The sequence below is a fragment of the Suncus etruscus genome, chromosome 16 (genome assembly GCF_024139225.1).
Source record: "Suncus etruscus isolate mSunEtr1 chromosome 16, mSunEtr1.pri.cur, whole genome shotgun sequence".
Classification (NCBI taxonomy): domain Eukaryota; kingdom Metazoa; phylum Chordata; class Mammalia; order Eulipotyphla; family Soricidae; genus Suncus; species Suncus etruscus.
Genome location: NC_064863.1, coordinates 86,996,404 through 87,019,149, shown reverse-complemented (window position 1 = coordinate 87,019,149; position 22,746 = coordinate 86,996,404). Strand labels below are relative to the sequence as shown.

Sequence of the window (22,746 nt, the reverse complement as noted above, 5' to 3'; positions counted from 1 at the left end):
GGACACACCACATGTGTTATTAAGAGGAAAATGTATAACTTTGTAATCATTTATCAGGAGGGAAGCAAAGACCTACATAGCTATCTTAATGGCACAGTTTAAGAAACTTGAAAAGAATCAACAAAATGAGCCAAAAGTAGACAGGGAGAAGAAATAATGAAATTTAAAGCAGATATTGAAATGGACACCAAAACCACATCCAAATATCAAAAAATTCAGAGTTGGTTCTTTGAAAAAAATAAACATTGATAAACCACAAGCAGACTCACAGGAAAGAGAAAGAAACTTAATAAATTGAATCAGAAATAAAAAGGGAGATGTCACTACAGATATTACAGAAATTCAAAGGGTTATCAGAGATTACTTTGAGAATTTTTATGCCATAAAATAAGTTTTGGACTTCTATAATCTCTCATGTTGAACCAAGTTGATCTGGAATATCTAAACAGACCTATAATGATGGATTTGGGGGAGTTGGTTTTTGGGCCACATCTGATGATGCTCAGGAGTTACTCCTGGCTATGCACTCAGAAATTGATCCTGACTTGAAGACCATATGAAACACTAGGGGATCAAACCGCGGTCTGTCCTAAATCAGACACATGCAAGGCAAACGACCTACTACTGTGCCACCGCTCCAGCCCCAAGACCTATAATGTTTGAGAAAATTTACTTGAAGAAAGCAACTGAAAAGTTAATAGAATGGCTTCCCTCAAAAAAAGTCCATGCCCAGATGATTCACTAGTGAATTCTTCCAAACATTTAAGAGGGACCTACTGCCAATCCTTCTCAAGCTCTTCCAGGAAACTGAAGAAACAGAAACAATCCCATTTTCTGTGAAGCTAACATCACCCTGTAAACAAAAACAGAGATACCACATGTTGCATTAAATAATTAATGATGGTGCTGGATGGAGCATTTTCTTTGCCATCCCAGGCCACGTGGCTCTGCAATCCCCATTCAGTTGGCGGGTCCCAGGTTTAGGTGAATGGTGAAATCAGACTCATCCAGAGACAGGCATCAGGAAGCATCAACTTTATTCATGCCCATCCACCACATGTGTGGCCTATATCATAACCTTTTAAGCACTCAATCATTCTTAGCTAGTCCTGCATCTTACCTCCTTTCAGCCATCTTCCCTTTGACCTCCATGCTGGCCAAAGATGAAAAAAGCCGAGACCCTAATCCCCTGGGTCAAAGGCTTTATCTACCTTTTTCAAGACCCCTCCCAGGAATGGCGGGGTCTTGCAGGTAAGGTCAACTTACCTAGGAAGAAAGGAGGGATGAGGCTTCATCTCCCCCTTCTCTGAAACAGCGAATATGATGAGATTTCTGCTCTTCTGTTTGATTTTGGCTCTTTTCAGATGGAGTCAGCCCAAAGTGTTTGGCCACGAGAAGCCATGTTCAAAGATGGCCACGACCCCTGCTAGGGGCAAAAATATAAGTAAAATAGGGGAGTTGAAAACTTGTATCACTCCCATCCAAGACTCAGGACTGAAACTTTGTTGCCGAAAATTCTTTTTCCTAAAACCTCAGCCTCCTCAAAGACTGATTAAAAGCCTAGATTGGAAACGGAGGAGAAAAAAGACTAGTGAAAGTGGACTGATTTTCTGAGAATGACCTTCAGCTTGACTTTGGATTTTAACTTTGAAAATTTCGGACCGGACTTTTAGAACTCTGAACATCTAAAAGCCCCCTGCAAAAAAAGCTGTGGACGAGAACCTGCTTGCAAAGTGCTGCCCGAGGGGAGAAAAGGCAGCTGCAATCAGCCAAGAACTCCAACCCTGTGGCAGAAAAGCAGGGAAAAGTGCCTAATCCAGCCCAAAGTGGCGAGCCTGGGATCCGCCCTCCAAATCAGAAAGGTAAAGCAGCACTAATGAACCGGCTGAGGAAACTGGGACCACATGGTCAACAACAGCGCAAGCAAACTATATGCGAACCTGGGACTATGGAAGTAAACCATGTGGTGAGAACATCGTGGGACAAATTAATCATCTGGACATTTGGTTTTAGGTGAAGAAATTTCAAAATTGGTGTTGGTAATGGGAAAAAATTAGGTAGTAGTGTAAAAAATTAAAAAAAGAGTAATAACAGTTTAGCCCATTTAAAGATCTGATTTCTAACCGCCTGCATCTTTGTCTTGATTAAGTCATTTTCATTTTTTCTTTTTATTTTTTATTTAAAAACCTTGATTACATACATGATTGTGTTTGGGTTTCAGTCATGTAAAGAACACCCCCCATCACCAGTGCAACATTCCCATCACCAATGTCCCAAGTCTCCCTCCTCCCCACCCGATCCCCGCCTGTACTCTAAACAGGCTCTCCATTTCCCTCATACATTCTCATTATTAGGAGAGTTCAAAATGTAGTTATTTCTCTAACTAAACTCATCACTCTTTGTGGTGAGCTTCCTGAGGTGAGCTGGAACTTCCAGCTCTTTTCTCTTTTCTGTCTGAAAATTATTATTGCAAGAATGTCTTTCATTTTTCTTAAAACCCATAGATGAGTGAGACCATTCTGCGTTTCTCTCTCTCTCTGTCTCTCTCTCTCTGACTTATTTCACTGAGCATAATAGATTCAGTGTACATACATGTATAGGAAAATTTCATGACTTCATCTCTCCTGACAGCGGCATAATATTCCATTGTGTATATGTACCACAGTTTCTTTAGCCATTCGTCTGTTGAAGGGCATCTTGGTTGTTTCCAGAGTCTTGCTATGGTTAATAGTGCTGCAATGAATATAGGTGTAAGGAAGGGGTTTTTGTATTGTATTTTTGTGTTCCTAGGGTATATTCCTAGGAGTAGTATAGCTGGATCGTATGGCAGCTCAATTTCCAATTTTTGGAGGAATCCCCATATCGCTTTCCATAAAGGTTGAACTAGACGGCATTCCCACCAGCAGTGGATAAGAGTTCCTTTCTCGGGCCCGGAGAGATAGCACAGCAGCGTTTGCCTTGCAAGCAGCTGATCCAGGACCTAAGGTGGTTGGTTCGAATCCCGGTGTCCCATATGGTCCCCCGTGCCTGCCAGGAGCTATTTCTGAGCAGACAGCCAGGAGTCACCTCTGAGCAATGCCGGGTGTGACCCAAAAAAAAAAAAAAAAAAGAGTTCCTTTCTCTCCACATCCCCGCCAACACTGTTTATTCTCATTCTTTGTGATTTGTGCCATTCTCTGGGGTGTGAGGTGGTATCTCATCGTTGTTTTGATTTGCATCTCCCTGATGATTAGTGATGTGGAGCACTTTTTCATGTGTCTTTTGGCCATTTGTATTTCTTCTTTGTCAAAGTGTCTGTTCATTTCTTCTCTCCATTTTTTGATGGGATTAGATGTTTTTCTCTTGTAAAGTTCTGTCAGTGCCTTGTATATTTTTGAGATTAGCCCCTTATCTGATGGGTATTGGGTGAATAGTTTTTCCCACTCAGTGGGTGGCTCTTGTATCCTGGGCACTATTTCCTTTGAGGTGCAGAAGCTTCTCAGCTTAATATATTCCCATCTGTTAATCTCTGCTTTCACTTGCTTGGAGAGTGCAGTTTCCTCCATGAAGATGCCTGTAATGTCCTGTAGTGTTTTGCCTATGTGCTGTTCTATATATCTTATGGTTTGGAGGCTGATATTGAGGTCTTTAATCCATTTGGATTTTACCTTCGTACATGATGTTAGCTGGGGGTCTAAGTTCAATTTTTTGCAAGTGGCTATCCAATTGTGCCAACACCACTTGTTGAAGAGGCTTTCCCTGCTCCATTTATGATTTCCTAGTCCTTTATCAAAAATTAGGTGATTGTATGTCTGGGGAACATTCTCTGAGTATTCAAGCCTATTCCACTGATCTGAGGGCCTGTCTTTATTCCAATACCATGCTGTTTTGATAACTATTGCTTTGTAGTACAGTTTAAAGTTGGGGAAAGTAATTCCTTCCATATTCTTTTTCCAATGATTGCTTTAGCTATTCGAGGGTGTTTATTGTTCCAAATGAATTTCAAAAGTGCCTGATCCACTTCTTTGAAGAATGTCATGGGTATCTTTAGAGGGATAGCATTAAATCTATATAATGCCTTGGGGAGTATTGCCATTTTGATGATGTCAATCCTGCCAATCCATGAGCAGGGTATGCGTTTCCATTTCCGCGTGTCCTCTCTTATTTCTTGGAGTAGAGTTTTATAGTTTTCTTTGTATAGGTCCTTCACATTTTTAGTCAAGTTGATTTCAAGATATTTGAGTTTGTGTGGCACTATTGTGAATGGGGTTGTTTTCTTAATGTCCATTTCTTCCTTATTACTGTTGGTGTATAGAAAGGCCATTGATTTTTGTGTGTTAATTTTGTAGCCTGCCACCTTGCTATATGAGTCTATTGTTTCTAGAAGCTTTTTGGTAGAGTCTTTAGGGTTTTCTAAGTAGAGTATCATGTCGTCTGCAAACAGTGAGAGCTTGACTTCTTCCTTTCCTATCTGGATTCACTTGGAATCTTTTTCTTGCCTAATCGCTACAGCAGGTACTTCCAGTGCTATGTTGAATAGGAGTGGTGAGAGAGGACAGCCTTGTCTTGTGCCAGAATTTAGAGGGAAGGCTTTTAGTTTTTCTCCATTGAGGATAATATTTGCCACTGGCTTGTGGTAGATGGCTTAACTATATTGAGAAAGGTTCCTTCCGTTCCCATCTTGCTGAGAGTTTTGGTCAAGAATGGGTGTTGGACCTTATTAAATGCTTTCTCTGCATCTATTGATATGATCATGTGGTTTTTATTTTTCTTTTATTGATGTTGTGTATTTTGTTGATAGATTTACGGATGTTAAACCATCCTTGCATTCCTGGGATGAAACCTACTTGATCGTAGTGGATGATCTACTTAATGAGGCATTGAATCCTATTTGCCAGGATTTTGTTGAGAATATTTGCATCTGCATTCATCAGCAATATTGGTCTGTAATTTTCTTTTTTTGTAGCATCTCTGTCTGGTTTTGGTATCAAGGTGATGATGGTTTCATAAAAGCTATTTGAAAGTGTTTCCGTTTGTTCAATTTCATGAAAGAGTCTTGCCAGGATTGGTAGTAGTTCCTCTTGGAAAGTTTGAAAGAATTCATTAGTGAATCCATCTGGGCCTGGGCTTTTTATTTTCGGCAGACATTTGATTACAGTATTAATTTTATCAATGGTGATGGGGGTGTTTAGATATGCTACATCCTCTTCCTTCAACCGTGGAAGATTATAGGAGTCCAAGAATTTATCCATTTCTTCCAGGTTCTCATTTTTAGTGGCGTAGAGTTTCTCAAAGTAGTTTCTGAATACCCTTTGAATCTCTGTCATATCAGTAATGATCTCTCCTTTTTCATTCCTAATACGAGTTATCAAGTTTCTCTCTCTCTTTCTTTGTTAGGTTTGCCAGTGGTCTATCAATCTTGTTTATTTTTTCAAAGAACCAACTTCTGCTTTCGTTGATCTTTCGGACTGTTTTTTGGGTTTCCACTTCATTGATTTCTGCTCTCAGCTTTGTTATTTCCTTCTGTCTTCCTATTTTTGGGTCCTTTTATTGAGCACTTTCTAGTTCTATTAGCTGTGTCATTAAGCTACTCAGGTAAGCTCCTTCTTCCTTCCTGATGTGTGCTTGCAAAGCTATAAATTTTCCTCTCAGTACTGCTTTTGCTGTGTCCCATAAGTTCTGATAGTTTCTGTCTTTATTGTCATTTGTTTCCAGGAACCTTTTGATTTCCTCCTTGATTTCATCTCGAACCCACTGGTTATTCAGTATGAGGCTGTTTAACTTCCAGGTATTAAAGTTTTTCTTCTGAGTCTCTTTGGAAGTCACAAATAATTTCAGAGCCTTATGGTCAGTGAAGGTAGTCTGCAACATTTCTATTCTCTTGATATTATGGAGGTATGTTTTATGTGCCAGCATGTAGTCTATCCTGGAGAATGTCCCATGTACATTGGAGAAGAATGTGTATCCAGGTTTCTGGGGATGGAGTGTCCTATATATATATATCCACTAGGCCTCTTTCTTCCATTTCTCTCCTCAGGTCTAGTATATTCTTGTTGGGTTTCAGTCTGGTTGACCTATCCAGTGTTGACAAAGCCGTGTTGAGGTCCCCCACAATTATTGTGCTGTTATTGATATTATTTTTCAGATTTGTCAACAGTTGTATTAAATATTTTGCTGGCCCCTCATTTGGTGCATATATGTTTAGGAGAGTTATTTCTTCCTGCTCTACATACCCCTTGATTAATATAAAATGTCCATCTTTGTCCCTTACAACCTTCCTGAGTATAAAGTTTGCATTATCTGATATTAGTATGGCCACTCCAGCTTTTTTATGGGTGTTGTTTGCTTGGATAATTTTTCTCCAGCCTTTTATTTTGAGTCTATGTTTGTTCTGACTATTCAGGTGCATTTCTTGTAGGCAGCAGAAGGTTGGATTGAGTTTTTTGATCCATTTTGCCACTCTGTGTCTCTTGATTGGTGCATTTAGTCCATTGACGTTGAGAGAAAGAATTGTCCTGGGATTTATTGCCATCTTTATATCGAAATTTGGTGTGTCTTTTGGTTAGTCTTGTCTTAAATTAGGTCTTTCAGTTTTTCTCTTAAGACTGGTTTTGTGTCTGTAAAGTTTCAGAGCTGTTTTTTGTCTGTGAAACCATGTTTTCTTCCGTCAAACCAGAAAGTGAGTTTTGCTGGGTATAGTATTCTGGGTGAAGCATTCATTTCATTCAGTCTTGTCACAATATTCCACCACTGCTTTCTGGCCTAGAGTGTTTCTGGTGGCAGGTCTGCTGTAAATCTCAAGGGTGCTTGCTTGTACGCAATTTCCCTTTTTGATCTTGCTGTTTTCAGAATTCTGTCTCTATCTGTGGGATTTGTCATTGTGACTAGGATGTGTCTTGGGGTGGTTTTTCTGGGGTCTCTTTTGGTTGGTACTCTTCGAGCATGCAGGATTTGTTCACATATATTGTTTAGCTCTGGAAGTTTCTATCTAATGATGTTCTTGACATTTGATTCTTCGTGGAAATTTTCTTCCTGGGTCTCTGGGACTCCAATGATTCTTAAGTTGTTTCTGTTGATCTTATCATAGGCTTCTATTTTCATCTGTTCCCATTCTTTGACTAATTTTTCCATTGTCTGCTCATTTGCTTTAAGTTTTTTGTCCAATCTCTTCTGCTGTATGGAATTGTTATGTATCTCATCTTCCACAGCACCAAGTCTATTCTCAGCTTCTGATACCCTGTCCTAGAGCTTATTCATTTTGTCATTCCCTTCATTTACTGACTTTTTCAGGCCTGTTAGTTGACATGTTATTTCAGTTTGGAGTTTTGTGATTTCTGTCTTCATATTTTCTTGGTTCTTATTAGTGTTCTGTTCAACTCTACCCATGGTTTCTTTGAGTTCTTTGAGCATCTTCCATATTGCTAGTCTAAACTCCTTATCTGAGAGTTTGATTAGTTGGTTGGTCATTATCTGGTCATCAAAATTGTCATCTTCATTCTCTATGTCTGATGCTGGCCTGCGTTGTTTCCCCATTGTCACACTTGTGTTGTGGTTTTTTCTACATATTGTGGTGGTATTTATTGGCTATATGATGCAGGCAGCACACTCCTCTGGCTCTACCCTTTCTGGATGGGCTGATTTGCCTCTAAGTCCTCCGTGGATGAGGCCTCACACTGGATCAAATCTTAGGCCCAAGCATGCAACAGAAAAGACAGTCCGGAGAGAAATGCTTGCTTCTGTGATATAGCACAGTTCTTAGTGTGATTTTTTCTTCTTGTTGCGATGGTGTTCTTTTCTTAGAAAGAGCGCATGGCCGCATAGCGAAGCGAAGCAGCCGTGCTCTGCTGGAGCCTCTTTTCGCCCCACTCCCAAGAGTTTCACGCAAGAGGACCGTAGACAGACATTTACAGGTAGCACTCACAGGTTTTCACAGTTGGGCCCCACTGGGCAGGCGTAGTTTCGTGGATTTTCCCTGCCTGATGTCCCAAACAGGGGACCCTGCTTCTGCAAAAGCTTGCCGGTTTTTGTGTTCTGGAGTCCCGCCCTGAAAATTGTCTCAGGGAGAGCGAGTTTTCTGGAGCCTCTTTTCGCCCCACTCCCAAGTGTTTCACGCAAGAGGACAGTAGACAGACATTTACAGGTAGCACTCACTGTTTTTCACAGTTGGGCCTTACTGGGCAGGCGTACTTTCGTGGATTTTCCCCGCCTGATGTCCCAAACAGGGGACCCAGCTTCTGCAAAAGCTTGCTGGTTTTTGTGTTCTGGAGTCCCGCCCTAAGTCATTTTCTTTATAATTTAAATGTGTTTTGTTTTCCATAGCTAATATTTTCAATTGCAAAATGTTTTACTGTGTGTATTTTAATGTACTTAGCCTGTTTTTAAAATGTTTATTATGTATTTATGTTGTAGTACTTGTGTGTAGGGAAGGTTAATAGGAACAGAAAGTTCCCCCAATATAGTTTAAAAGCATAGGAACGTGAAAGTTCCAGAATAGTACTTGGTAGAAAAGCATTAAGAAAATTTTAAGTTTCAGGTGTATAGTGTATTTTGCAGAAATGTTATGTTTTTGAAAAGGGCTGGTATGTTAATTTTCACTTTATTACATTGTTGGATGAAACTATTAACCCACCTTTGGCTAAAGGTGGAGTCAGGATTACAAAAGGTTCTTTTATATTTCAGAGAAATATAAATATTTCTGGGAGGGGTCTTGGAAAAGGTAGATAAAGCCTTTGACCCAGGGGATTAGCGCCCTTTTTTGGTCTTTGACCAGCATGGAGGTCAAAGGGAAGATGGCTGACAGGAGTTAAGATGCAGGGCAAGCTAAGAATAGCAAATGCTTAAAAGGTTATGACATAGGCCACACATGTGGTGGATAGGGCATGAATAAAGTTGATGCTTCCTGATGCCTGTCTCTGGATGAGTGATTCCACCGTTCACCTAAACCAGGGACCCTCCAGCTGAATGGGGATTGCGGAGCCATTTGGCCTGGGATGGCAGGGAAAAATCCATCCATCCATCTCCATCCACCTCCATCGTTAATTATTTAATGCTACACCACAAAAGAGAAATGTGGGCCAATATAATTGATAAACACATATGCAAAATCCCCATCAAAATACTAGAAAATAGAATCCAACTACTTATTTAAAAAGTTATATGCCATGGGGCTGGAGAGATGGCGTGGAGCTAGGATGTTTACCTTGCATACCAAAGGATAGTGGTTCAAATCCTGGCATCCTATATGTATGGTCCCCCATGCCTGCCAGGGGCGATTTCTGAGCAGAGAGCCAGGAGTAACCCCTGAGCACTGATGGGTGTGACCCAAAAACCAAAAAATAAAAAAATATATGCCATGACCAAAGAGGATTCATTTCAGAGATTTAAGGATGGATTAACATATGCAATTTAACCAATATAATACACAATATCAATAAAAATGCATATAATTATATATGTAAATGAATAGAAAACACTTGATGAGTTACAACATCCATTAATGTTATAAACACTCAACAAGATGAGAATTGAAGTAACTATCTGCAAATGCCCCAGTAGAAAAACTGTAGAGCAAAGCAAAGAGTAAACAATACCACCAGGTATGCTCCTTCCCTCAGAAAGAGTATTTTTATGAGGCTAGATTTTGGTTTTGAGGTAAAGAAACTTTTAATGTAATGAAAATTTATTTGTTTGTTGCCAATTTCATTTTAACCTTAAATATGTTTCAAACGTCAGTGTCATGGAAAATTCTGCCAATATTTTCTTCCGTGTGCCTTTTAGATTTTAGTCAGATATCAAGATATTTAATCTTTTTTGACTTGATTTTTTGTTGTTTTTTTTTTTGTTTTGTTTGTTTAAAAAAATTCTTCACCATGCAACATTCTCATCACCAATGTCACAAGTGTCCCTCCTCCCATCCCACACTGGCCAGTGCTCTAGACAGGTTATCTTCTTCCCTCATTCAGTCACATTTTTTTTAGTCCATTTGTGTCTTCAAATTTGTTTTTATATATATTTTATTTAAACACCTCGATTACATACATGATTGTGGTTGGGTTTCAGTCATGTAAAGAACACCACCCATCACAAGTGCAATGTTCCCATCAACAATGTCCCAAATCTCTCTCCTCCCCACCCGAACCCCGCCTGTACTCTAGACAGGCTTTCCATTTCTCTCATACATTCTCATTATTAGGACAGTTCAAAATGTAGACATTTCTCTAACTAAAATCATCACTCTTTGTAGTGAGCTTCCTGAGGTGAGCTGTAACTTCCAGCTCTTTTCTCTTTTCTGTCTGAAAATTATTATTGCAAGAATGTCTTTCATTTTTCTTAAAACCCATAGATGAGTGAGACCATTCTGCATTTTTCTCTCTCTCTCTCTCTGACTTATTTCACTCAGCATAATAGATTCCGTGTACATCCATGTATAGGGAAATTGCATGATGAAGTCATTGCATGACTTCATCACTCCTGACAGCTGCATAATATTTCATTGTGTATATGTACCACATTTATTTAGCCATTTGTCTGTTGAAGGGCATCTTGGTTGTTTCCAGAGTCTTGCTATGGTAAATAGTGCTGCAATTAATATAGGTGTAAGGAAGGGGTTTTTGTATTGTATTTTTGTGTTCCTAGGGTATATTCCTAGAAGTGTTATAGCTGGATCGTATGAGAGCTCGATTTCCAGTTTTTGGAGTAATCTTCATATTGCTTTCCATAAAGGTTGAAATAGACGGCATTCCCACCAGCAGTGGATAAGAGTTCCTTTCTCTCCACATCCCTGCCAACACTGTTTATTCTCATTCTTTGTGATGTGTGCCATTCTCTGGGGTGTGAGGTGGTACCTCATAGTTCTTTTAATTTGCATCTCCCTGGTGATTAGTGATGTGGAGCATTATTTCATGTGTCTTTTGGCCATTTGTATTTCTTCTTTGTCAAAGTGTCTGTCCATTTCTTCTCCCCATTTTTTGATAGGATTAGATGTTTTTCTCTTGTAAAGTTCTGTCAGTGTCTTGTATATTTTGGAGGTTAGCCTCTTATCTGATGGGTATTGGGTGAATAGTTTCTCCCACTCAGTGGGGGGCTCTTGTATCCTGGGCACTATTTCCTTTGAGGTGCAGAAGCTTCTCAGTTTAATATATTCCCATCTGTTAATCTCTACATTCACTTGCTTGGAGAGTGCAGTTTCCTCCTTGAAGATGCCTGTAGTCTCAATGTCCTGGAGTGTTTTGCCTATGTGTTGTTCATTATATCTTATGGTTTGGGGTCTGATATCGAGGTCTTTAATCCATTTGGATTTTACCTTCGTGCATGATGTTAGCAGGAGGTCTAAGTTCAATCTTTTGGAAGAGGCTAGCCAGTTCTGCCAACACCACTTGTTGAAGAGGCTTTCTTTGCTCCATTTAGGATTTCTTGCTCCTTTATCAAAAATAATGTAATTGTATGTCTGGCAAACATTTCTCTAACTAAACTCATCACTCATTGTGGTGAGCTTCCTGAGGTGAGCTGGAACTTCCAGCTCTTTTCTCTTTTCTGTCTGAAAATTATTATTGCAAGAATGCCTTTCATTTTTCTTAAAACCCATAGATGAGTGAGACCATTCTGCGTTTCTCTCTCTCTCTGTCTCTCTCTCTGACTTATTTCACTCACCATAATAGATTCCATGTACATACATGTATAGGAAAATTGCATGACTTCATCTCTCCTGACAGCAGCATAATATTTCATTGTGTATATGTACCACAGTTTCTTTAGCCATTCGTCTGTTGAAGGGCATCTTGGTTGTTTCCAGAGTCTTGCTATGGTAAATAGTGCTGCAATGAATTAGGTGTAAGGAAGGGGTTTTTGTATTGTATTTTTGTGTTCCTAGGGTATATTCCTAGGAGTGGTATAGCTGGATCGTATGGGAGCTCAATTTCCAGTTTTTGAAGGAATCTCCATATCGCTTTCCATAAAGGTTGAACTAGACGGCATTCCCACCAGCAGTGGATAAGAGTTCCTTTCTCTCCACATCCCTGCCAACACTGTTTATTCTCATTCTTTGTGATGTGTGTTATTCTCTGGGGTGTGAGGTGGTATCTCATCATTGTTTTGATTTGCATCTCCCTGATGATTAGTGATATGTAGCATTTTTTCATGTGTCTTTTGGCCATTTGTATTTCTTCTTTGTCAAAGTGTCTGTTCATTTCTTCTCTCCATTTTTTGATGGGATTAGATGATTTTTCCTTGTAAAGTTCTGTCAGTGCCTTGTATATTTTGGAGATTAGCCCCTTATCTGATGGTTATTGGGTGAATAGTTTCTCCCACTCAGTGGGTGGCTCTTGTATCCTGGGCACTATTTCCTTTGAGTTGTAGAAGCTTCTCAGTTTAATATATTCCCATCTGTTAATCTCTGTTTTCACTTGCTGGAGAGTGCGGTTTCTCCTTGAATATGCCTGTAGTCTCAATGTCCTGGAATGTTTTGCCTATGTGTTGTTCTATATATCTTATGGTTTTGGGTCTGATATCGAGGTCTTTAATTCATTTGGATTTTACCTTCGTACATGATGTTAGCTGGGGGTCTAAGTTCAATTTTTTGCAAGTGTCTATCCAGTTGTGCGAACACCACTTGTTGAAGAGGCTTTCCCTGCTCCATTTAGGATTTCCTGCTCTTTTATCAAAAATTAGGTGACTGTATGTCCGGGGAACATTTTCTGAGTATTCAAGCCTATTCCACTGATCTGAGAACCTGTCCTTAATCCAATTCCATGCTGTTTTGATAACTATTGCTTTGTAGTACAGTTTAAAGTTGGGGAAAGTAATTCCTCCCACATTCTTTTTCCCAATGTTTGCTTTAGCTATTCGAGGGTATTTATTGTTCCAAACAAATTTCAAAAGTGCCTGATCCACTTCTTTGAAGAATGTCATGGGTATCTTTAGAGGGATAGCATTAAATCTGTACAATGTTTTGGGGAATATTGCCATTTTAATTATGTTAATCCTGCCAATCCATAAGCAGGGTATGTGTTTCCATTTCCGCGTGTCCTCTCTTATTTCTTGGAGCAGAATTTTATAGTTTTCTTTGTATAGGTCCTTCACATTTTTAGTCAAGTTGATTCCAAGATATTTGAGTTTGTGTGGCACTATTGTGAATGGGGTTGTTTTCTTAATGTCCATTTCTTCCTTATTACTATTGGTGTATAGAAAGGCCATTGATTTTTGTGTGTTAATTTTGTAGCCTGCCACCTTGCTATATGAGTCTATTGTTTCTAGAAGCTTTTTGGTAGAGTCTTTAGGGTTTTCTTTTTTTTTTATGCCCTACCACTGTGCCATTGCTTTGGCCACACATATGTCAGTTTTTAATGAATAATGATTTTAAGAAGTCAACTTTTTTAATATATATATTTTATTTAATCACCTTGATTACATACATGATTGTGTTTGGGTTTCAGTCATGTAAAGAACACCCCCCATCACCAGTGCAACATTCCCATCACCAATGTCCCATGTCTCCATCCTCCCCACCTGACCCCCGCCTGTACTCTAAACAGGCTCTCCATTTCCCTCATACATTCTCATTATTAGGACAGTTCAAAATGTAGTTATTTCTCTAACTAAACTCATCACTATTTGTGGTGAGCTTCCTGAGGTGAGCTGGAACTTCCAGCTCTTTTCTCTTTTCTGTCTGAAAATTATTATTGCAAGAATGTCTTTCATTTTTCTTAAAACCCATAGATGAGTGAGACCATTCTGCATCTTTCGCTCTCTCTCTGACTTATTTCACTCAGTATAATAGATTCCATGTACATCCATGTATAGGAAAATTTCATGACTTCATCTCTCTTGACAGCTGCATAATATTCCATTGTGTATATGTACCACAGTTTCTTTAGCCATTCATCTGTTGAAGGGCATCTTGGTTGTTTCCAGAGTCTTGCTATGGTAAGATTAGTTGGTTGGTCATTATCTGGTCATCAGAATCGTCATCTTCATTCTCTATGTCTGATGCTGGCCTGTATTGTTTCCCCATGTCACACTTGTATTGTGGCTTTTTCTACGTGTTGTGGTGGTATTCATTGGCTAAATGATGCAGGCAGCACACTCCTCTGGCTCCACCCTTTCTGGATGGGTCGACTTGCCACCAAGAGAGGGGAGTCCTCCGTGGATGAAGCCTCACACAGGATCAAATCTTAGTCCCGAGCACGCAGTAGAGAAGACAGTCTGGAGAGAAATGCTGGGCTTCAGTGATCCAGCACAGTTCTTAGTTTGAGTTTTTCTTCTTGTTGTGGTGGTGTTCTTTTCTTAGAAAGAGTGCATGGCCACGTAGTGCTCTGCTGGAGCCTCTTTTTGGCCCACTCCCAAGAGGTTCACGCAACAGGATTGTAGACAGACACACAAAGGCAGCACTCACAATTTTTCACATTTGGTCCCCACTGGGCAGGCGTAGTTTCATGGATTTTCCCAGCCTGACGTCACAAATAGGGGACCTGGCTTCTGCAAACCATAGCCGGTTTTTACGTTATGGAGCAGTTCCTTGGCATTCCGCCCAGAATTGGCCTCTGGGAGAGCGAGTTTTCTGGAGTCTCTTTTCAGCCCTCCCAAGAGGTTCATGCAACAGGATAGCAGACAGACACACACAGGCAGCACTCACAATTTTTCACAGTCCTGGTAAATTATTCTTGATGAGGTTTTTATTTTATTATTTTACCATATCCCACCATTGCCTTCTTGCTTGGAGTGTGGCATTTGGTAAACCTGTAAAACTTAAGAATATTTGTATGTGATTTCTTTTTTGTTCTTAGTGCTTTCAGTATTCTATATTTATCTTGGATTTTCATCATTCTGATTTGAATGTGTGTTGGAATATGACTTTTATATGTCTTGTAGCTAGTACCCAGAGAATATTCAACATGTGAGTACATATGCTCTTCAGTCCTGTTATTTTTTAGCAATAATATCTCTGACAGTTGATTCTTCATAGGTGTTGTCTTCTTTACTCTCTGAGGTGTTCCTCTTGACTTCATCACAAAGTTCTGTTGTTAGCTCTTTATTTCTTTTAAGACATTTTTCTATTTTATGCTGTTGTCTAAAGGTATTATGCAGATAATTTTTGAACTCACTATTCTCTTCTCAGGAACTGTAACTCTGATGGTGAGACCTCCTAGTGAGTCTTTCATTTCACCTACCTAGTTTTTCATGTTTGTCATTTCTGATTGAAATTTTCTTATTTCTGCTCTCATATCCTCCTGAGTCTTATTTGCTGTTCATTCCATGATTTCTTTGTGTACCTTGAACACCCTCAACATTTTCTCTGTAACATTCTTATCAGAGAAGCTATAGTACTGGATGATACTGGGTGTCTTTTCAGAATTAAAATCTTTACTCACTGTTTGTGGTAGGGTTCTCTATTGCTTCCCCATTGTGACCTTTTGCAGTTTGGTGACTTTATTATGAGTTGCTGTGTGACTCAGTGACTAGAAGAAATGCATGGCTGCAAGTAAATTGGAGCAGTCAACATTCTTCTCAGATTGCTTATATGGGGACCCATTTAAGAGGACTCATGGACACTTTGTCTGCTCAGTTCCTTGTGACTGTGTGGCTCAGCTGATTACTGCTAGAGTAATTACTGCCAGCTTAAAGAATCCCTGCCTCGTTCTGGTGCTTTTCTTTCCATTGTGACACATTTACTGGGTGAAAACATGGTGCTTCTGTGTCATAAAGAGGACCTGTATTTTGCTCCATCTGTGGGTCTCAGTTTCTTGGTTCTGTGTGGCTTGGTTAAGCTCTGCCACAGTGGCTGTGACCTCTTGGCCTGATGCTTCTCTTTTCCTCAGAGTGCACTGATCTGGGTGCATAAATGGTGTTTCTGAGTCATAAAGAAAACCTCACTGCAGCTGTCTGTCTGCCTCGGTTTCTTGGGACAGTTTAGCATGGGGTTGTTGGTGCTTTTCTTTCTGGTAGGATGCACTGACCTGAGTGTGAAAATGGCTTTTTTTTTTTTTTTTGAGACATAATAGGTACCTCGCTGCTGCTTTGTCTGTCTCTGTTTCTTGGAATTGTGTGTTTGGGCCAAGCCTCACCAGGGTAGTTGGAAGGGCCCTCCCATTGACCTGGTGCTTCTCTTTCCCTGGGGGTGCACTGACCTGGGTGCAAAAGTAGCTATTCTGAATCACAAAGAGGACCCTGATGCCACTCTGTCTCCACTTCTTAGTATTGTGTGTCTGCAGTTTCTATATCTTAATTAATCAACTTATATGTGGTAATATCTGAATGGCTCAACTTTGTGATTGCTGCTATAAATATAATAAAACTCTCATAATAAAATCCTTGTTTTCAGAGATTTTTGCCATTACTGAACTATTATGGTCTCTAGTGTAACATTTTTCAACCTAGTGATAAAAATTAAAATATGAATAACAGAGTGTGATAGTTTAGATGATCATCATAAAATAAATTAAAAAATAGTATTTTACCTAACCAGATTTTCAAAACTTTAAAATTTAAAGATTAGAATTTTTCCTTCTGATTCTATACTTTATCTAATCTGAACATGTACAAATTAACTTAATGCACTAAGATCCTTACAGAATTTTATTAGTTAATTAAACAGATTATAGACCATTTCAAAATCTTCAGGAATATTTCTGGATTTTTCTTTTAACCAGTAATTTTTATTTATCTGAATTTAATCTATTTTTATTTAATTTAAGTACCACAATTTACAAACGAATTCATAGTTGAGTTTGAGACATACAGAGTTTTGGTACTGATACCACCACCAGTGCCCCCCCCCATTTTTATATGATTTGGGGCCACTCCTGGTGGTGTTTGGAAGTTATTCCTGGCTCTACTCTCAGGAATTACTCCTGGCAATACTTGGAGGATCATATATGATATTCAGAATTGAGCCTATGTTTGCTACAAGCATAGCAAAGTCATATGTCATAGGATTGCTCCTAATCCCACCATAACATAATATGCAATAGAAACAAAGAAAATACCTGGCACAATAAAATAATAGTTATAAACATTTTATTATAAAGTAATTGGTTGCTAATTTTAATTTTAATAACATTTACTTCCTCATGTTTCTGTGTTTTGTATACTTAAATTATGCTTTACTATGACCTAGTAATCTAATAGCCTTGTACCTGTTAACAGATTTATTCCTTACGATAGCATTCTTAGCTAGGTGAAAATTAGTGAATGTCAATCATATAGATGAGACAGATAACTGAAAGTCAAGTAGCTTATCCAAATGCACAGTGTGGATATGACCAAACAAGTCTATGAGTTGTAAAAAACAATTTGTATGATAGTCTTTAGAAGTGATTGATACTCTGTTCATAGACTTCTCATGCCAATATATGGATGTTTCTAAATAGTTGTAGACCACACATCAATTAGCATGATTAATGAGATTTTCTAACAGTAGAAATACTTATTTTTTTAAATTGTTGTAATGCTTCATCAGTTATATGATGTTCCAAGCCATGTCTCTTTAATTACAGCTTGTGAGGTTGAAGCAGGGAAAGTTTACCAACTGTCTTCACAAGAGTATATTCAGCCTTTCAAAGAAAAAATGGAACATTTCATAATTCAAGGTAAATGTGTTTTAGAAGGCTAAAAATAAATGCATGCATTGCTAAAGAAATTGTGTGACATCACAGAATAACAAATTCTATTTGTGGATTCTGTTTGTATAGAAGAATAAAAGTTTCTCACTATGTTGGGCTTTCAATAATTCTTATTATTATTTTTTATAATTCAATAGTCAATAAATATTTTAACATTGAATTGTTTTATTATTTTAGTTTAATATATTTATTTGGTATTTTAAAACATATCAAAGACTATAAAACTCTTTTAGATCAATGTAATATAATTACACACACATATATACAGTTAAGATTAGTTGAAAATAGATAATGATAACAGTAAATGCTTTAAATTTTTATATAGTGTCATATGTGTCAAAAATTTGGATGAAAGTTTAGATATAAATATGATTGCTCATGAGTCCATATTTAAAAACTGGTGTTTTGGGGGAGGAGAACGGTAGGTAGCACAGCAGGTAGAGCATTTGCCTTGTAGGCAGCTGACCCAGATTCGATCCACTGCATCCCACATGGTCCCAAGTCCACCAGAAGCGATTTCTATCATAGATCCAGGAGTAACCCATGAGCTCCACTGGTGTGTCAAAAAATAAATTTAAAAAACTGACATTTGGGGCCGGAGAGATACCATGGAGGTAAGGCATTTGCCTTTCATGCAGGAGGTCATCAGTTCAAATCCCGGTGTCCCATATGGTCCCCCATGCCTGCCAGGAGCAATTTCTGAGCATGGAGCCAGGAATAATCCCTGAGCACTGCAGGGTGTGACCCAAAAACCACAAAAAAAAAAAAAACCTGACATTTTAATTAAATTTTTAGAAATGTTTGACAGCTTTGGTTTAGAATGACTCATGTATTTAATAAGTAGATTGATGTATACATCCAAATATGTCATAGAATGCAACTACTACTATTAAAGTAGCAGACTCCTTCTGTTTAATTACTTTCAGTTTTTGCTTCTATAATTATAACCCACTATGGCAGGGGTCTCAAACTCAATTTACCTGGGGGCCGCAGGAGGCAAAATCGGGGTGATCCTTGAGTGCAAAGTCAGTACTAAGCCTTGAACATTGGGGGGTGTGACCCAAACAACTAAAACAAAACAAAACCAAAAAATATTCCTCTAGGGCAGGGCCACAAAATGTTGTATGGAGGGCCGCAAACGGCCCGCAGTCTGCGAGTTTGAGACCCCTGTACTATGGTAACCTCAGTTCAGTTTTCATAAGCCAGGGGTTTGTTTCATTTTTATTTTTTATCTCTTTTTATTTGCTCTCTGATTTATATTATACCTAAATAAAAAACAGGATTTTGATTTATTTCTTCTGCTTCACTTTCATAATTATTATAGATGTTGTAAGTTGTCACACATGGCAATATTGCATTTAAAATAATTTTATAAGAATTTTGCCAGTGTACATAAATATATTTATATATTTATATATATATTATATATATATATTTGAAATTAAGTCATCTAGTGCTGGCAATTTTAGTTGTTTTCATGATGGCTCTTGTAAAACTGATATCAAAATGAATTTATTTTTTAATTAGTTTTCTTACACATTTTATCTAAATACCAAGGAGTCCTGAATAAATCATCTCTTAGATTTTATTATTTTAAGAGTATTCCATACTGTATTCTATAAAGATAGCTCCTGTTAATATACCTGTTTATATAGTAACACTGAAAGGGTCTTTTTTGCTACACCCATGCAAACACTCATAGCTTCTACTTTTTTAAAATACATAGTTCACTATCATAGGCATCAGAATATCTTATAGGGACTTTAATTTTATTTGTCTTAAACATTTTTAAATTATGGGTAATTTTTCTTGTGCCTGTTTTTAAAGATATATGTTTAAAGAAGTTTGTTTCTTTGATTAGGGGATTATTAATTTTTGACATATTTTGACTATTTAATAATATAAATGCCAACCCTTTGCTAATATGTTGTCCAAATATTTTATCCCAATTAAGAGGATGTTTTTGTTTTAATTACTTTAATTTGCAATGCATTTACTGTTTAGTTTGTGTAGTTCCAGTTTTTAATCTCTTTTGTTTCTTTTGCTATTAAAATTAAGTGTCTAATTATCACTGAAATTAATTTCAAGGACTAAAATAGTCTGTTTACTGCTACAGAATTTATGGCTTCCAATTTAGATCCATATAGGGGCTGGAGCGGTGGCACAGAGTGTAAGGTATCTGCCTAGCTCGCACTAGTCTAGGATGGACTGCAGTTTGATCCCTTCATGTCTCATATGGTCCCCCAAGCCAGGAGCAATTTCTAAGCATATAGCCAGGAGTAACCCCCGAGCATCAATGGGTGTGCCCCCCCAAAAGAAATAATTTTAAATCCATATATTTAACATATTTAAAGTTAATTTTCATGTATTTTGTGAGATGGTGATTTCATTTAATTTCTTTGTGTGATGATCCAGCTTTTCTAGCAGTATTTATTGAATACTTTCCTCTTTCTAGTTTCTCTATTTCTCTCTTGGCTCCTTTGTTTGATACTAACTGATCATATATTGCAAGTGATTTTGAAGGCACTTTCAATTCAATCCCACTGACATTTGGGTCTGTTTCAATATTATACTTTCATAATAAGATCCAAAATATAATCTCTCCATTTTATTTTTCTTAGAATTGCTTTGACTATTCAGTGCCATTTGTAATTTCACAAATGGTTTAAGTCTGCTTATTATGTTTACTTTAAGAATAATAGAAATTTTTATAGAAGTCACACTAAATATGTATAACTTTGCTTTGAATAAGATAGCCATTTTAACAATGGTTAATTCTTACCAATCAAGTATATGAGAAATCTTTTTATATTTTGTGTCTTTTATTTTAAAGTACATATATTTCCAAGAATATTTTTTTAATATAAATTTTTATTTTGATCATAGTGGCTTACATATTGTTGACAATAATATTTTAGGTACATATTTACATAAAATCAGGGGGGATTCCCATCGCCAAATTGTCATCCCTACGCCTCCGTTTCTATCCTACCTCCCTTTTCCTTTTCCCTCACCCCAGGGCGGCTAGAATATGTGGTCCCCTCTGTATCTAACCCACTACTTAGTAGTCTTGCACCTGTTTGGTCCTGATGCCTCCCTTATTTCCCCCTCTATCTGGAGTCAGGACTAGCTAGTTCAAGTTGCGTGGTTTTGTTTGAAGGAGAAAAAAGCAATAAACTGGGGTAAGAGTCTAATACCCCGAAAATGGGCGGAGTCCTTCTAAAGGCTCTCATCATCAATCTGGGAGATGGAGAAAAAGTAGGTGAAACACTCCACTAGTACCAAAAGAAGTGTCAAATATCCAGTGAGGGCTCCAGCTATATCGATAAGCACCACACAGAGCAGACAAAACAAACAAACAAACAAGTAGAAAAAAAATAAAACAAAAACAGACAAACAAAAATCACACCATGGTCTTGAATTAAGAAACATGGCATAGCACATAACGAAAGAGAAGAAAGGAAGAGAAAAAAAATAAATAAATAAATAAATAAAAATAAGTATAATTGGGGACTACACTTTCAATAATCACACCCAAACAGAGAAATCGAACAAAATAGATTGGTAAATCAAAAATAATAATAACAATAATAAATGAAGGTAATATATATATTTATATCAAAAAAATAACCAAGGTTTTGTGCTTTTTGTATTTTTGTTTTTTTCCCTCCTGCACTGGCACAGTAAATATTGGGGTCATTCGAAAAAGAATTCACTTGGCCTAAGAGATATGGGATTTCTCCGTCCTTGGAGCATACTGTCATGGGATCAACTCTAGACATTGCTCAGGATCCTTTACTTTCCCGGTGGTGGTTTTTTTTTTTTTTTTTTTTTCTTTCTTTTTTTTTTTTCCTTTGGTGTGTGGAAGACTTCTGCTCTGTGTTTAGAGGTCTCAGTATCTGTACAGATCCTGAGGTGGGACTTATGATGAAGTCAGTCTTTGTGGTTCTAGAGGTTCTGTTACCTCAGTGTCGTTTTAACCCATCTTCTGTGGTTGATGATCTTGGTCTTTGCACTGAGCCTAGGGTGGCACCTAGGATAGCGTCTTTCTTTGTGCTCCCAAAAGCCCCATTCCGTTACAATTGTCTCTGCCGGATCTTTGGGGCTGGGGATCATGATTCTTGTGCAGGTCATAGTTCAAACCCTAAACTAGGGCTTATTTATTGGTCCCAAGATGTATACAGTCTGGTCGTGGATCAAGCAGCCAGTCATCTGTAAATCCCGATCTTGGGTTTTTGTCCTACCAAAGGGAGCCAAGACTTCTGGTTTTGTCTTGTCGTTAGTTGGTAAGGTAGGCTAATCTGCTCTAAGGTCAAGATGATCGCATTTTCCCCGTTGTCAGGATATCATGTTAGAGTTGGGCCTTGTTGTTGGTCTCGTCGTATTAAGGCCGTCCTGGATGGAGTTTGTTTCCTGCAGCTGTTGTGGAGAGCTGTGCCGTTTCTATGTCGGAGATCCAGGGTTCAAGGCTGGATGAATGGTATCTAATCACCTGAGGTCTAATTTGATTCCACATGACATATTTTCAAGGCAGGAGATATCCCTATATTTTAAATAACTATGAGTTCCTATCTCTAGTAGATAAGAGCTCTCTTTTATTTTTTTTTAAATGTAAAATTTCCCCTTTACTTAGTGTGCCTTTGTAGGGGGAAGTGGTGCTACATTATAATGTCTGTGTATTCGTGGGTGGACTGATGGGATAACAGTCACAGGTCACCTACCAAAAAACGAAGAAAGAAAAAAAAAAAGGGGGGGGGGGATTGAAACTGTATGTGCTCAAAAATATATATGAAGGACAAACATTTAAAAAAAAAGATAAATAAATAAATTAAAAAAAAAAAAGAAATAAAATGAGTTAGCGAAATTTTTATGGGACCAAAGTGGTGCAAAAGACTACCTTACATTTGGGGGAGGGCAGGTAAAGAGGTGGTGTATTACAGGTCTTATGCCTATGTTGGAAGTACAGTTTTTCCCATTGTCTTTTGGGTTTTTCTTGTGGTGTGTGGGTTCCCAGGCATCTTCCTAACCCACCCCCTGACCTTCTTCAGATTGGTAAATATTTGCGGCAGGGGGGTCTTATTTCCAAGAATATTTTTTATTTTTTATTACATATAATCCTTTCTTTTCTTTTCTTTTTTTTTTTTTTTTTTTT

The 22,746-nt window shown here is 38.1% G+C and overlaps 1 protein-coding gene across 19 annotated transcripts in view; it reads left to right on the top strand.

Moving 5' to 3' along the window:
* FMN2 (formin 2) overlaps nucleotides 1-22,746 on the top strand; it is a 378,131-nt gene that overhangs the window by 295,313 nt on the left and 60,072 nt on the right. For all 19 annotated transcript variants that reach the window (XM_049790085.1, XM_049790080.1, XM_049790076.1 and 16 more), the window contains one exon: nucleotides 17,469-17,561. In XM_049790085.1, coding sequence (XP_049646042.1) covers nucleotides 17,469-17,561 — 93 coding nt within the window. The remainder of the gene's footprint in view (nucleotides 1-17,468; nucleotides 17,562-22,746) is intronic.